Source organism: Serinus canaria, chromosome Z (assembly GCF_022539315.1).
Source record: "Serinus canaria isolate serCan28SL12 chromosome Z, serCan2020, whole genome shotgun sequence".
NCBI classification, from domain to species: Eukaryota; Metazoa; Chordata; class Aves; order Passeriformes; family Fringillidae; genus Serinus; species Serinus canaria.
In genome coordinates, this window is record NC_066343.1 from 14047355 (window position 1) to 14063579 (window position 16225).

At 35.1% G+C, this 16225-nt stretch overlaps 1 protein-coding gene across 13 annotated transcripts in view; it reads right to left on the minus strand.

Annotated features, from left to right (window-relative positions):
- PAM (peptidylglycine alpha-amidating monooxygenase) overlaps positions 1-16225 on the minus strand; it is a 654400-nt gene that overhangs the window by 21466 nt on the left and 616709 nt on the right. For 8 of the 13 annotated variants that reach the window (XM_050986801.1, XM_050986805.1, XM_050986802.1 and 5 more), the window contains 7 exons: positions 16005-16085; positions 15824-15900; positions 15439-15542; positions 12422-12609; positions 11703-11768; positions 11393-11464; positions 906-1211 (listed from right to left, as the gene is read on the minus strand). In XM_050986801.1, coding sequence (XP_050842758.1) covers positions 906-1211; positions 11393-11464; positions 11703-11768; positions 12422-12609; positions 15439-15542; positions 15824-15900; positions 16005-16085 — 894 coding nt within the window. The remainder of the gene's footprint in view (positions 1-905; positions 1212-11392; positions 11465-11702; positions 11769-12421; positions 12610-15438; positions 15543-15823; positions 15901-16004; positions 16086-16225) is intronic. The other 5 variants (XM_050986804.1, XM_050986803.1, XM_050986809.1 and 2 more) reach the window with 3 other exon arrangements.

Below are 16225 nucleotides of genomic sequence, written 5' to 3' on the forward strand. Positions count from 1 at the left end.
TTAACATTATGAACTGAAATAAAAATCAAATGGTTGATGGATGATACATATAGGTCTACAAAAGTACTTGGAAACATCAATCTGGGTGGTTACAACATAAAAGCTGGCATGTGTGGCTACAGCTTATGGATACAGATGGCTTTCATGCACACATATCAGCTTATTTTATGAGATACTCATCACATGCTGCATTATCTGGCTTTCCACATTAGCAAGTAAGGCTAAGGACAGTCAATATCACAGAGACAAAAACACAAGTAAAACAAACACAGTAATTTCATGGTTTCTGCTGTCATAGAAACCTGAAGGGAATAAATTATATTTCTAGCACAATAAAACTGTCAGAACAAGAATATTTGGAGAGTCAAGCCCAATTTGAAATCAATATGCAGAAAATGTTACTTCTGAAGAATTTTTCAGGATTATCTACTACTCTTTCTGAATGAGAGAAAAATATCTGGTAGAATTACAGCAATAATTTTATAAAATTGTATATTTGACAGATCAAAGTAGTCAGCAAACTCATAAAATATATTGATTATGCCAGTGACCATTTTACAGTAGTTACTTGTATTAAATTCTTCACTTCCTGTGACTACTATATCCTATGGGTACCTTGTTTTAGCATACCCAGTATAAAATCATTAAGTAAAAGTTATGAGCAGAAACTAATACTGTACTGAAGTACTACTATTGTCCCATCAACACACATTCTTTCTTTATACATGGAGTGGGGAAAGGACCCCAGTGAAATACTTCTAAATTAGAGGGAGAACATTTCAATAATTAGGAAGAACGTTATGTAAAATACTTCCAAGCCTCCACTGAAATTCCCTTCAGATTTTGCTAATGTGGATCACAGCTCTTGCACTGCATTTCAATGTATAAAATTAACCCCAACCCACCTCCTTTATGTTCTTTTTCCCAGCCTCCCTCGCCATGTTTAGACTGTTGTAAAGACAAATGTCTGTTCTCTGGTGGCCTCAAGGTAGACTCTAGTCTGTGGAATTTCTGAGCTCTGTCTCTCCCAAGAATAGTATTGTCCCTTTCATCATGATTTGTGATCTCTCTGGCAAGATCCTTCTTTTGGACTACATTAGCAATCTCTGCTACAAGATCTGATTCTGCTTTTTCTGTAGGGTTATGCTTATGCACATGTACAACATCTTTCCTTCCTCCTAGCAGCTTAGAAAGGAGTGAATAGAAATCACCTGTACAGAAAAGAGAAAAGATCAGAGTGAAAGAGAAAATAAACCAATTATACCAGATTGAGTAGTTTTAGAAGGCTTCAGCAAGGTATCATGTAACAAAGTTATTCAAACAGTTATTGACAAAAGTAGCAAAGAGGAACTGTTTCAGCCTCAGGAACTGAATGAGCCAGGTTTCTAGTATGCAAAGATACAGTCAAATCCTTACTGACTTTAGATTACATATAGATGCTCATTTTTATCTGACACTAGCATAAAAAATCATCACCTCTGTTCCTGGGAATAAGGAACAAGAGAAAAAGAGGAAGGAAAAATGAAAGCAAAAGGGAAAGGAAAAAGTGTGCACGTCTCAGTAAAAGAATATTTATGATGGAATTATCTGGATTTGCCAGGCTAGTGCAGTTATAAATCAAAGAAGGAAAAATTCAATAGTTTTATCAAATTTTTCACTTACAAAGACAGTAATAGACAATCATGATACTTTTTAAAAAATATTTTTTGAAGTCTTTGTATAAGAAGCTTAAGCTGTAAGAATACTGAATTTCCCATTTACAAGCAGATTCTATAGCACCCACTGTAAAAAAAAGACATGAACAATTAAATTTGCTTTTATCAATTCAGTCTGGGTTATACTCCTTTTTCTCCAAATAGTCATGATATCATCTGGCAGTGGAGGTGAAACTATCTTCTCAAATGTGCTTGCTAGCAATAAAGTTATGACTGTAACTTTCTTAGGCATTCAACAAATATTTCAGTACATTCCAGAACAATAGCTCACAGCAAAAAAACCTATGAAAACAGAACTTATTAACCAAGTATCTTGCCTGCCTGAAACTATTATAAGTTCTATTAAATACCACTACATCATTTGAGTGGAAAGAGATATTGAATGTACTTAAAGAGTTATTGCAAGTAGGTATCCTTTTATTTCAAACACAAATCACTTGTTATTTAAAAACTTTATTATTTTATGACAAGCTATATAGAAAATTTTTAAGAAAAGTGAAACTATAAATAACGAAGCTTTCACACAAACCAAAGAAATAAACAAGAAACAAACATCACCCCACCCTTGCAACAAACAAAAAATCAAAACCCAAAAAAACCCATTCAAAACCAGAAATCATCATTTGCAGCCTGGGACAGAGGAAATTAAGTCTTTTGAAAATGATCCTCAAAGGATCTGTCATCTGTTGTTAAACAGTCTCTCTTCAATGATTTAGAGTAGAATTGTGTTCCTTGCCCTTGGAAATGAAATATCCCAGATGACACAGTCTGTCAGAAAATAATAACTGAAGTAACAAGGCCAATTTCAATGATATTAACAAAGCAAATTAGAGAAGAGACAAAATCATTAAGCTATACAACTAATACGAATTATTTGCTTCCAATGCAATTCTTAAAGCTAGAGCACTCCATTATCTTAACACTGTCATTTAACAAGTCCAAGTATTGATTCAAAACAAATCCAAACATTTCAAAAGTGTATCACAGGAGTTTTGGATATAAATTATATCTATACTGAGAAAGATTTTTAATTACTAAAACAACCATCAACTGGCGCTGAAGCAGAAATGCTGAAATTTCCTTTACTAGGAAACATTTAGTATTAAAATACTCTACACTGGCCTTTTTCTTCCCCAGCATTTTATAACTAAATGAATGTCATACAAACCAAATGTTTTGGTTTTCTCTGTGGCTGGAGACCTATAGATGACCTATAAGCAATCATTTCTGATGAGAGGTCTGAGTGGTAAAAGCACTGCTCTTCCTAATGCAACGATGAGAAGTCTCCTTAAACAAACAAGCCTGATGTTATTATGAACTGCTGACCTTTTTAAAGCAAGTTTAATGATCCCGGCACAGTTTACCCTCTCCTAGTTCTGTATCAAGTGTCTAATCAACTGCCTTGTAATTATTGGCTGCAAAAGGACATCAATATACTACAGTTATTAGAAAGGTTTCAGAACTCTAACAGTTTATATGCTCATTCTACTTGAGTGAAGAAGTTTGACAGCAAGTGTTGTCACAGAATAATTAACCCGGTCTCTAAAACAGATATTGCTTGTTGGTTGAACAAATAAAAAGAAGACAAAAAAGTTCTTTTGTTTATGTGTCTGATATTAGCAGCTTCAAAAGAAACTGTTAAAATATAGGGCTCAATAGGGGACAAGAAGAAAAGAGAGCAGGAGAATTCTATTTAAAAAACACGAAATGCCCAGGAATAATTTTTAGGACAGAATGCTTTCATGACAAGTTAGTGGTCTTTATGGAAGCTATTAATCGGGGATTCAAGTCTGTAATCTGTTTTGGTTTTCTCCTAGAGCCAATGACCATAAGATATATGACAAACCTCTGAACACTGTTCTATAGGGTAGGGCAGTTTGAGTACTACAGCCGCTACCCATGCGAGTACATGAGATATTTTCCAAGATGAGCTTGCTCTGTTAGAGCTTTCATTAAGCAGGGGTTTTGTAACCACAGCAGTTAAAATATTTAGGAACTATCTGAATGTATGGAAAAGGGCGTGCATCAGTGAACAGAAGTGGTCAGAAGTGCAGGTGCCCTGAAACTGTGATCCTTTCCTTAAATGAATGCATTTGAGAAAATGAATATGGAATCTCAACACACACAAAGATCAAAAAACATCCAGGAAGTCTCCGTGTGTGACCAGTACCTCCAAACTTCTGGCAGAAACACTAGGCTGAACTGCCCTATCAATGTTCTGGCTATCTGACAGAACTCAGAGTATTTAGAAGGCACAAAAGACATTGAAGTGAAGAATTTAATTTTGCTGATTACCCAGCGTCTGCAACCCTACCCTAAATTCCACACTCTGAATGTGCACCTAGCTTCTTTTCAGCTTTGCTAGTGATGTCCAGGCACATTGCAATAATTTGTAAGCAGTGTAATTTTAAGAAATAGTTCAAAACTTACGAGACAAACCAGCAAAGAGCAGACTCATGTTGTTTCTGAGTAAAAGCTGCTCTGTGTAAAGCAATATCCAGCAAACATCAAAGCATGATCTTGTGTTACTACTTTGCAGCGGTCTTGTACCAGCTGAAACAGTTGGAGGTGTTGTTTGCCTGAAGATACTCGGTAGTAAAGGAAAACTGGTCAATGCTTGGTCTTGCTTGTGATGAGACAGCCTGGCTTTTAGAATGCCTGAGTATAACTAGACCAAGACATGGGTGAATCAACAACCTGATCTTATTGAAGAAACTGAAATCTAGCAGTGCAGTCTCTGGAAAGCTGCTTGATTAGGTCACTTTCAGAGAAGATACTTGTATTTCTCTGTGCAAGCTATCAGCAGTTTCCTCAATGGAAAAGATAATTGGCTACAAACACCTGCAGCTTATACTTTCTGGAAGAAGTTGATAGCTGTCAAGTCCAACATCTCAAGAGTGAAACAATCCACAAGCTTATTCCAGTAAATTTAAGCCTCCTTTGGTGGCTTTACACTACCGAAACTCTTTTATAGAACAATGTTCTGGTTTACAGTCATACAAACAAAATCATAACATTGGCAGAGAACATAAATCAAGAGTCAGACAGTGAAGATGAAACACTAATTTAAAATGGCTTCTTTCCATGCTTCTTGTACACTTTTCCTCTTAGATACGCAGTTTATACCAATTGCTTATTTTTTTTTTTTTTTTGGTCCTTTTTTACTATCGTACTGTGCTGAAGATGCTTTGGTGAAGATTATATATAACCTTATCCCAACCAAATCAAAGGCTCATCCAGCTTGGAGCAGGATCGTTCAGTGTTGAGAGAGCAAGCAAATCCTCAGCTATTCTGAATCTCCCTAACTATAATTTCCTAGCAGTATATATCACTCCTAGTACCTTTTAGTAGTATTTTCTTCCAAGGTTTAATTCAGTCACTTTTATCTCACTTTTGTACTCTCTTTAAGAGATCTCATACAATCTGAGGCCTCAACATGTTGTCAAAGCCTGAAAATGTCTGATGATTTTCTTGTACATCTGGCCTTAATCTAAAAATGTCTCAAACACTTCATTCTACACATCCCACATCTGGAACACAAATTTGTCTTTGGTTTCAAGCTTCTCCTAAGAATTCTTAATCACCTACCAAATCAAACTCCTCTCTTTTCTCATAGTCATATACAAACTAGCAAGGGTAGATTATTTAAGAAAGAAATGTAGCACATGCTGGCATAAAAGTACATCATCTTCTTGGCTGATGCTGCTTCCATGGCTTTGCTATGTAACATGATCACAAAAACACACTATTGAAAAACTAAAGGCCTGCCTGCATGCTGATTCTCCTTTCCTCTTCCCTTCAACACCTGCCCCACAGGATATGGCAAGCCTCCCTTCACATCTCCCCCTCTTTTAATTTTTTTTCCCCTTAAGGAAACAAAAGGGAGATGGGCAGAGAGCAGAGGAGCTGCATTTCTTTCTTTCACTTAAACCACACATTTCTATCCCAGATGCAAAAAGACCTCATTCAATGTTTTTTTACTGTAACCAGCTTTTCTAAGAAATGCAGAACTTTACAGAAAATATGCAACTCAACACAGATATTTCAGTTTCCCAACTCACAGATTCAGCTACAACCTAGCAAAATATTCCCAGCTGTATAACAAATACCTTGTGCGAAATACTTCTGTGTGTGTGTGTGCAGTCATACACAAGCATACCATACAACTGAAAATAATTAAAAGATGGGATAGGCATTCATAAATAGGAGATTTATGTGTAACTTTTATTCAGACCCCATTTTGTACAGAATATGATGTTAAACTTTCTTATAAAGAAATTTCCTCCTACAGTCAATGGGCCATTGTGGTAATGTCCACAAGGGTCCCAGGATGAGGGAAGAGATGAGAAAGTTGACTCCATGTATCAGAAGCTTGATTTATTATTTTAATGATAGATAATATATTAAAACTATACTAAAAGAATAGAGGAAAGGATTTCATCAGAAGGCTAAGCTAAGAGTAGAAAAGCAATGAATAACAAAGGCTCGTCTCTGACCGAGATAGTCTGGCCAGGTGAACTGTGATTGGCCCTTAATTGGAAACAACCAGATGAGGCCAATCACAGATTCCCCCTGTTGCATTCCACAGCAGCAGTAAGAATTGTTTACAGTTTGTTCCTGAGGCCTCTCAGCTTCTCAGGAGGGGAAAAATCCTAAGGAAAGGATTTTTCATAAAACATGTCGGTGACAGGCCATCACAATATATGTATATTTAACTTTATTCAAATATTCTCTTTCCAAAAACTCCTGAAAAAATATTTTAACTGAACAGAAAGATTTCTCCTAACATTTTTAGTCCATCACGTCTGTTTATGAAACACATGCTTGCATTAAAGTACTTCAGCCTGTATTGCAAAATTACGGTCAATGATTACTCTTACTTTGCTAGACAAATCAAATGTCCACCTAGAAACATCTCAGAGTGTGAATTTACAGGGTACTTTGTATCATATTCCACGCCTTACATTCAAGCCACGTTTCCAGTTGGTTTTAGCAGGAGCTCTCTATATGCCCACTTAGCTTCAGTTCTTTGCTTTGTATGTCCTAAAAGACTGGAAAAACAGATCTCAACATCAGACTACCCAGCTACCTAGAACCACTCTACAACCCTTGTAAGAGTCTAGAGAAAAACATGCTGTAATCAGAGAGCATCAAATCACCTTAGACTACAGAGCCATTTAATTTTTTTTCTGTTGTGTACTATTTCTCTCACTATACACATTTCAATCTCTAAAACAAGGCAGAAATACAATGAGGTGTTTTATGTGCAATCTATCTCACCACTAGGACTGCAATTGTAATGACTGCAAATGTGAAGCTCAGTTTTATAGAAGCCAACATCTGAATGACTGAAACTGCCATATTACCTTAAACACACAAGATTTAATGGGATCTCTGTTAATACATTCAATTAATACATGTGAAAAAGGGACCTCACATGAATCTATCTGGAACACTGCAAAAGAAAGAACTTATGTTCCTTTATACTGAACTTTCCCATTTGAACTCCAAGTAAGTTACTATTAAGTAAGTTATTACTCGAATTGTAATAACTTAGTCTTATGGAAACAAAGAAATAATGAGGGATAAGGGAAAAATCCCACTATTCATAGTACCAACTCCAGTGCTGAGAGCAACTTCGACTCACTTCAGATTCCATCATCATCATCCATTCCATCAGAAGCAAAATATATGTTACTGTTTTGGTACTAACTCCTAAATTCTCTAAGCCAGACAGAAATAAAAATTTATTTTTTAAAGGGCCATGGAAAACATAATACCAGAAGCACAATGAAAATCTCAACTCTTTTCTCTCCCATATATGTGTATGTGACACACATATGTGTACACATATGCCATTCTAAAACAAAACCCAAAATCTAATTTTTGTTTTATATTCTGCTAGTGAATTTTCAGCTCAAGCCAGCCTTGAATTTTGCTTTAAGCCATTTAAACATAATTATATTTAATTATGCTTAATATATTAAAGATATTTTATGATAATATAAATTTAATCAAATTATTGCATTAATTTTAGTTGAGAAATCTTGCCCCTTCTCCTTCAGTTTATGATTATACCTAATACACACAAAATGAGATATCAAATTATGAGCCAGTCAAAACATTAAAGACTGGACATTTGACTAACCATCCCCTGTGTTACTTTTTCTTTTTTTTTTTTAAGAAGCTATTCTCCTACTGTTTATATGCACAAGTTTCTAAAGCTTTCAGGTATACCATCAGCAAACTTTCTCAGTAGTAAGGGCTGCTTCACTGCTTGCATACCAAAACAAACCTGAACTACATTACGCTGTACTATGCCACAGGAAAGTGATCAACATGCAGAACAAAATCCATTTAGATATTTTTTCAACAGGTAAAGACATATGACAGAGATAATGAATACTAACAAATAAATGATTTTGCACCTCTGTATCTACTGAGTACAATTTAATCAACCTTCTGTTGAACAAAAAATAAACATATATATTATTTGTTTTACTAGGGACTTGACACTTCAACAAGAACCGGAAACTTTCCAATACAAAACATCTAAATCAATTGCAGTTCCTACATTCATTCACTTCCTATGAAAAGTTAATCTTCACTGCTGTTTCAGAAACTACATGATGAGATCAGTTTCATTAAGATAAGTTCAGGTAAATTTTAACACAAGAGAGACTTGGCTTTGTCTTCACTCTTCAGAGTGCTAGTTCCCTTTGTGGTGGTTACTGCTTATTTCCTTATATTTACATTATTTATTCATGTGCCTCTGATGAGTGAAGATGATCCAATTGAAAATTCAATGTAAAAGCAATGATAACACCTGGATGCACCAATGTAATAAACAACCTGTGTGTGACTAGGAGGTACCTCTATGCCCAGGCAAATATGATATACACGTTATTTGCAGGCAGATACTTTCATATGGCTGACTTTTTTGTTTTCCTCTTTTGAGGCAAATCCTTAGATTTAATAGTTCTGACAATAAATGTTGTCTCTTGGGCCATATCTCTTACCTCCAGGTTAGTAAGTACCTCTGACGTCTTTTCTCTGGTTCTAGGATTAAGAGCCAAACACAGTTAGGGGATAAAAGGGTGATCTTGGTATTTAATAAGGATCCTTAGGTGCAAAAATTCGTTAAAGTGGAATATGTCAAAATGCACACAACACGTGGTATATTGCACATATAATTTTATGGACTTTGTAGATTAGTATATTTGACAAAGGTTCCTTAATGAGAAGTTTAAATGAATGGCATGACATTTCTTTATTTTAAGGCATTCTTCCCTACATGGGGCTTGAATCCAGCTTACAAAGTATGTCCTAAAGAAGGCTTTGGTTTCTCAAGATAGTGTGAGGCTTTTTGGCCCCCAGCTGTGAGGCCTTTAGGATGTCTGGGGTTTTTGCCGTGCAGAATATCAGGACTATGCCAAGATATCAGGCTTAAAGAATTCCAAGTATGTATGCTAAGAATACTGTGAATACATAAAAGGTATATAAAAAGAAAGGGCAAAAAATCATCATGGCATCACCTCCATGGGAGCACAATAATTTAGCAACCATTTCAGAGTTTATTGAAGTAACAGCGAAATAACAGTGTTTATTTCAGTTGCCTGAAACTAAGAAGGGGAAAATAAGCTGCTAAAACATAAATCACAGAGAAAGAAACCCATGCAAGATCAAACACAGAATTATCGGAAAATTGCTGATATGCTTTCTTTTGAGCAAATCAAAGGCTGAATTTATTGAGCAACAGCTCAGCAATAGAACTAATCAAAGACTCCGTTCTGGTGTCTCTGTGCTTTGTAGATAAGGTTATCATACAGAATATGTCATGCCAGACCATAAAGGGAAAGCCTTATGTCCTTTACCTCTGTGAAAGGATGTACTTGTATAATGACCTTCGCCACAGTGGATGTATGCATGTGCTTCCATGAAGGATCCACTGCCTCCTCCCTCCAAACTGTAGAATTTTCCTGCCATTAAGGTTTTCTCCAAATTTGGTTCCTACTGGCTAACTCACTGAAGTTACTTGAGGAGATGGATGATTTGGCAACACCATTGCTTAAAATTGATTTGCTCCACAAAACTGGACTCCAATTCCTATGTAATTTTTACAGGCAAATTTTGCAGACCATTTTCAGCTCCTGGTTTCCCCAGTCTATCTGGGGAGCACTTGCAGAACCAAAACCTACTTTCTGAGCCAGCCACTCAACTTTCCCTCTTTGAAGGCAAAAATAAAACCAAACCTGAACTGGTTTTTATCTTAATCTAACAATTAAGAACAAGAAATTAAATTCACAGCAACTACCGTGTTTTGGTATTTCACATCATGAACCCAAGTAATTTCAAATGAACAAAAAATTGTGTGTTTCCATAGAAACAGCTTAGATGAGGACATATATATTAACTAGTGCTCTCAGCAAACCAGACTGCATTGTGGAAATGTCTTCAACATACATTTCAAAGACAAATCAAAAACATTTTACCAGCAGGACATTCTTCAACACTTTTTTTCCCAACACTAATGAATTTAATAAAACATATATACAACAAGAACCTTGACCAATGGTAATGCATTTATTGGTAATGTAAGGGTAAACCAGATTGTCAGCATGAACTTCCACATAAATTTATAAGCAGATAGCTCATTCTGCTCTGAAACAGGATTAAAAAATAGAATTGCTTTTCTTTCTTAAAAAATACATCTTGAATTGACTAAGATAAATATCAGATATGCCATTGTAAACACTGTTTCTAATAGTTCAAAGTTCTTTCATTCAAGACAGTTTCACACTCCAGAAGCTGGTTTTATGTAACCAAAACTTAATTATTTGAGTTAACTCTAAGAAACAGCAGAGTACATAAAAAAATCTAATCCATTTTGGAGACATTCTCAAAAATTCTAAACATTGTCCAATCTTTGCTCTTCTGAAAGGCAAAACTAAGTGTCCTCTAATTAAGTCCTTGAACCTCAACATTGTTCAATGGAAACTGTATGAATCTGTGGCTGATGAGGTCTCCCCCTTAATCTAAAGTAAAATCCTGTTATTGAGGTGATTTTATCTAACAGTATATGACACACAAGAACTTAAGCAGAGTCTAAGATATTTCCAAAACATAAATAATACTCTGAGTATTTCTAAATCCTTATAGCAGTCATAGATTTTTTCCTCCAGCTAAGTACTCTATATATTTTTGTGTGCATTATAACGCATACATATACACAATACAGCAAAAATAGAGTATTAAACAGCTGCATTCAACTTCAACTCAATATTTGCATGTACAGCAAATACTAAAGCATAAGAACATTATTCCCTAATACACATATGGTAATACATACTGAGAAATCAATAAAGAGGTAATAGCAAATAGTTACATACAGAATACATGCACATACAAGTAAATCACAATCTTTGTCAGGAAATTAAACAAAGAACAGGAAAACATTATGAGATTAAAGTGCACTAATAAATTTTACCTACAAGGCTGGAGATCACTGGCAAACTAATTCTTTTTTTATACAGCATGCAACCCTACTAGCTTTACAGAACATTTAAAATTGCATCAATTAAATATAAACAGATTAAAAACTTCATAAATCATTAAATTATTTATATATTTTACATTAATGAGTCCTTTACTTGACACAGAAACAAACAAGTACATACCCTGATGCAAAATCTCTGCCTCTTCCTTTTTGGCCTGCTGCAGCAAATAACTTGTATCACTATCCTTGGTTTCTAAAAAATTTATTTAGGATATGATGTTAGCCTTTGCATGCAAATGAAATTGAGTATCCCCCTACTGTGGAAAAACGACCTTCAGAAATGAACATTTGGCATTTTTATACATAAACAGTAGCTGTATCAAACAACACAGCACTAAAAATATCAGAAAAAAAATAAGATTTATATAAGAAGATAGAAGTAGAAATAAATATAGAAATAAAAATGTACATAGAAATAAGCAAGAGCATACCCGGATCCAAAATCTCTTCTTTTTTGTCCTGCTGCAGCACAGAACTTGTATCACTATCCTTGGTTTCTGAAAAAAGGGTTTAGAGTAAGATGTTATCTTCTGCATGTGAAGGGAACTACCACCCTACTGAGGAAAAAATACCCTTCTGAAAATACGTGGTATTTTTAACATAGTAGTCATACCATACAATACAACAGTAAAAAAGTGAAACAAAAAACTAAAACTTGTACCTGCTACACAGACACATAAGTCAGATTACCTCTAGATAATAACTGTTGCTACTATTTATATGCCTACAACTGTTCAATGTAAAAATTTGATTCCTCCCATAACATAGCAGTGGGATCTAGAAAACTAGGACAATGTTATGATTCAATTTTGTAGGAAACAGACAAAAGATAAGACAAACATTAAGAAACTGTTAATATAAAGTTTGGCATAGTAAAAGAAGCCAGTCTTTAGGGCACACAGGCCACACAACTGTAAAAATATGTAAGAAATTGGAAGACAACATGAGTAAGAAACAGACAAAAGACTATAGCAGACATTTCCACCAAAATCAACAGCAGAATCCCATGATGCTTCATTAATTAGCAATTTGAATTTTATCCAAAACTGCATTACCTCTTTATGAAAATTTTGCATACCAATACAAGACAGAGAAATACATCCGTGAGCATAAGATGGCATGAATAAAAAGGATTACAAGGGGTTTTCACCTTCATGATGTCCATGCATCATCTTCATCACATCAGACTTGACTGGAATAGGAATATTTGCCTCCTGCGGAATATTTCTGAACATTTCAGGGTTTGTGTTCTGTGTGCAGGTCATATATGAGACAGCATGCTTGGCTTCCATGTAGTACATAATGTAAAAGTTGCACATTTCATCATTGGCAGTACCCCTACACAGTACAGAAAAGATGTGTCACTTAGAAAATAATGAGCTGAATAGCTATTATTTAATTCATCCAACTTGTTTAACAGGATACTAAAATATTGCAATCAAATGTTTAGATGTCCCAAGCTAAAGCATGCAATACCTGCATTGCAGTGAATATCAGAAATTTCTTTTGGTTTGTACTGGAGAAAAGCAGTGTGGACAAATGCAGCAGGATAAGCCCAACCACGTCTGCTTCAGACAAAATATATCTCAGAACTTCTTAGCAATTTGCTTTTGATTTCACAGAAAATTGCATCACCTATCCAAACTGCTCTTCCTTCTAATTTGTTCAGCATACTTCACACAGTTCCCATTGTTTTATCAACTGGGCACATGTTCTGATTTAATATGACAGAACTGTATCATTCATTACATTACTAGTCACTTATTTTTCTATAAATCTTGGACAAATGTAATTTGAAATTGTTGCAAATAACATATGTTTCATTTCAGCAGCTATTTGACAAATCTTCCCCCTTTCCTCATCATGTGCATTCATTTACTGTCCAATCACACTGGTTCTAATAGTGAAAAATTAATTTTTGTAACATATTAAGCTACCGTGAGTATCTCTTAAAGAGAACAGAGAGCACTGTCACCTTGAGAATAACTTGTTTTTAAGCTTCTGTAACAAAAACATGAGTGCAAGGGGAAGGATAAAACACTAGCAAAATTCAGCTCTTTGATAAATGTTGTGCATGTACTTGAAATAGAAGTGGCCCTTCTCTACTGCTACATAATCCTGTCTTCAATAGAAAAAACAGCTGGCACAAGTAAGATTCTTTTTTCTGAAAAATATTACTTTGTGAAGCAGAGTATATATGGCCTCTTTATAACTGTGGTCTGATTCTTCCTCTGCCATATATGTTCATACATTTTGTTTAGAGCTACAATCCTGAAAATTAGTAAGCTAGGACTTTTTAATGGAAGTTCATATAATAAAGGAGTTTACATCAAGATTTTAAATTAGCTTTCACAATTAAACAGTGAGCCTACACTCATTAAAGAAATACAGAGGTGTTCTATTAGCTGTTTGCAAAACACATCAGTGCTGATTTTTCCGGGAGCATTCTGCAGCATTCGTTTATTCACCATAGCAACAATAATAACACAAGCCAGAGGGGAGAAAGGGAAACATGGGAGAAAAGACTGTTTCAAAAGGGGAACTGGTTATATTTCCATTCACTGGAAGTTTGGCATCCCTTGGAGACTATAAAACTGGGCAAGCTCTGCTTAAGCTTTCAGAAAGAATTAACTTCACTGTTGGACCTCCAATATCCATCACTGTGATTGCTTCCTCTTTAAAACTCCAGTAGAAAATGGGATGTGGAAATTACACAAACTGTGGTTCACCTGACACGCTACTCCGTCTAAGCATTTGTAGTGGTTTAATTTCAGGTGGCAGTTAAACTGCTTCTCACTGCCCCCACTCCTGCCCTCCCCAGAGTGGGAAAAAGCAAAACTTGTGATAAAATATAATACTACTAAATATTAATTATTATTGAATAAACAATAGTAATACTAAAAATAATAATACTAATAAAAATATGGCATGATTCATACTATATTGTTCATTCATACCATCCACATTCATATATTATAGTGCAAATGAACAATAATAAATGTAGTAAAACAATAATTATAATAATAACAATTACTGTAATGAAAAGGACAGAGAGTTTCTCCACTGAAAGCATACTAGTACATTGAAAGAAAATACCATAATTTTCCTAGGACTGTTTCTTAAACTGTAAGGATTATTCAACAAATAAGAACTACTCTGAGGAATGTTACAGAAACATGACAGAAACGTTTTGAACTTATGAAAAAAGGTCAGCAGTTAAATTTATGCTTTTAGTGTCTTAATATCTGTAAAAACCTCTTCTCAACTGATTTTTTCCAACTGTTACACATCACTATCTTAATTGCCCACTGGAAGGTGATAAATCCATGTTTAATCCTTAACCCTCCACTGAGACGCAATCTTAGGGTGCTCAATGCATAAAAATCTCTTTCCTTGGAATGCTGCAGCACACACTTCCAGAATGGAGAGATTTCCACAGGTTATTTTTGTTTCTCTACATATGCATTAAATTACAGTTTAAAGAACCTCAGCCAGAGAGTATATAATACTATATGTATTTTTACAGCTGTATTTGTCCTCCTGATCTTACAGGGCTGCGTCTGTCACCTGCCGCTGAGTCGCATCAGTGACTAACACAGTTCAGATCTTCCTATTTTTTTATTATTAGTAATTTCTGGTTTGAGTGTTTTTCATAAAGGCCTGTAAATTTTTATACTGAAAAAGGTAATTTCAGTATTGGTCCAGATTTTTTAAGGCTAGATTTTGCAATATATGTCAAAATATCAAAAGTTCATAAGCTTCTATACATTTTCATTATGAAATAGTGTAGAGAATTGTGAAGTTTTATTATTTCACCATAAACAGTTAATACTGTCACCTGATTAAAAAATATATTTTCTAGAATTGATATTCTGAATCCTTCTCTAAGAACAGATCAGCCCAACATCTGACTAAGTTGTCTGGCAGTACAGCTTCACTTCAGACACGTTCTGAACACTTCAGCAAAGCAAATATTCACGTAAGTAATGTCAATGAATATTGTGTGGAGTTAAATCTTAAGTAGATCAGCCAGCATAACAAAACATTCTGGCAGAAACTGTTTCTTAGATTTACCTTCGAAGAAGACATGGAAAGAAAAACATTTCTACATATAACCAACACCCTGGCAAACCAGGTTCTGAAATGGGGCGAATAGATAAAATTTACCCTATATGTGTCTCTGTAGTTCTGCCTTCCCCACTGAACACACATCTGGCTGCTAGGATATCATCATAGCGAATGTCTACCGGATATTTCACAGGATAGAATGCCTGAAAAAGAGGATGATTCACCACAATCAGTAAAAGTGCTTCATATTCTCTCTGTTAATAGACACTAATGAGAAGGACAGTGCTACACATCTGAAATGACTTTTGCATCATAATCTAATTGTGATAATACTTGGCAATATTCACTTCCAGGAGCACAACAGCCATAACCACTGGAAACACCATGACGCAAATCTGTGGACATGTGATTTCCAATTCAGTTTCTCAGGTTGAAACAAAGATAATTAAAATCTACATTCAGAACTAAAAAGAACCCAACCAACCTGTGGTAGTTGTGGACTCTGCCTCCCAATCAATGTCCATTGACCATTTCTCACTCTGTATCCACTCACTACTTTACCTATAAGATATCAATATACATGAGAAGTGAGATATACTTCAAAAAATATGTAGCTGGGTCAACATTTTTCTGTTAGGCATTTGATATTCCTATGTTACTCTTACCTAGTCTGTGTGTGTGAACTCTGTAGGCAAAAAGGTGCATTGGAGACCTTTTGTAATGGCAGGCAATGTCTGCATCAACCACTGGGAAAATATGACAGCAATAAACAATGACAAACAGATCATTTATCAAACAGAGAAAAGTTGAATTACTGTACTTCATTCAGCATGGTTTACAAAAAGCATACATACAATGGACAGCAGATAATTTCAAAAGATAATAG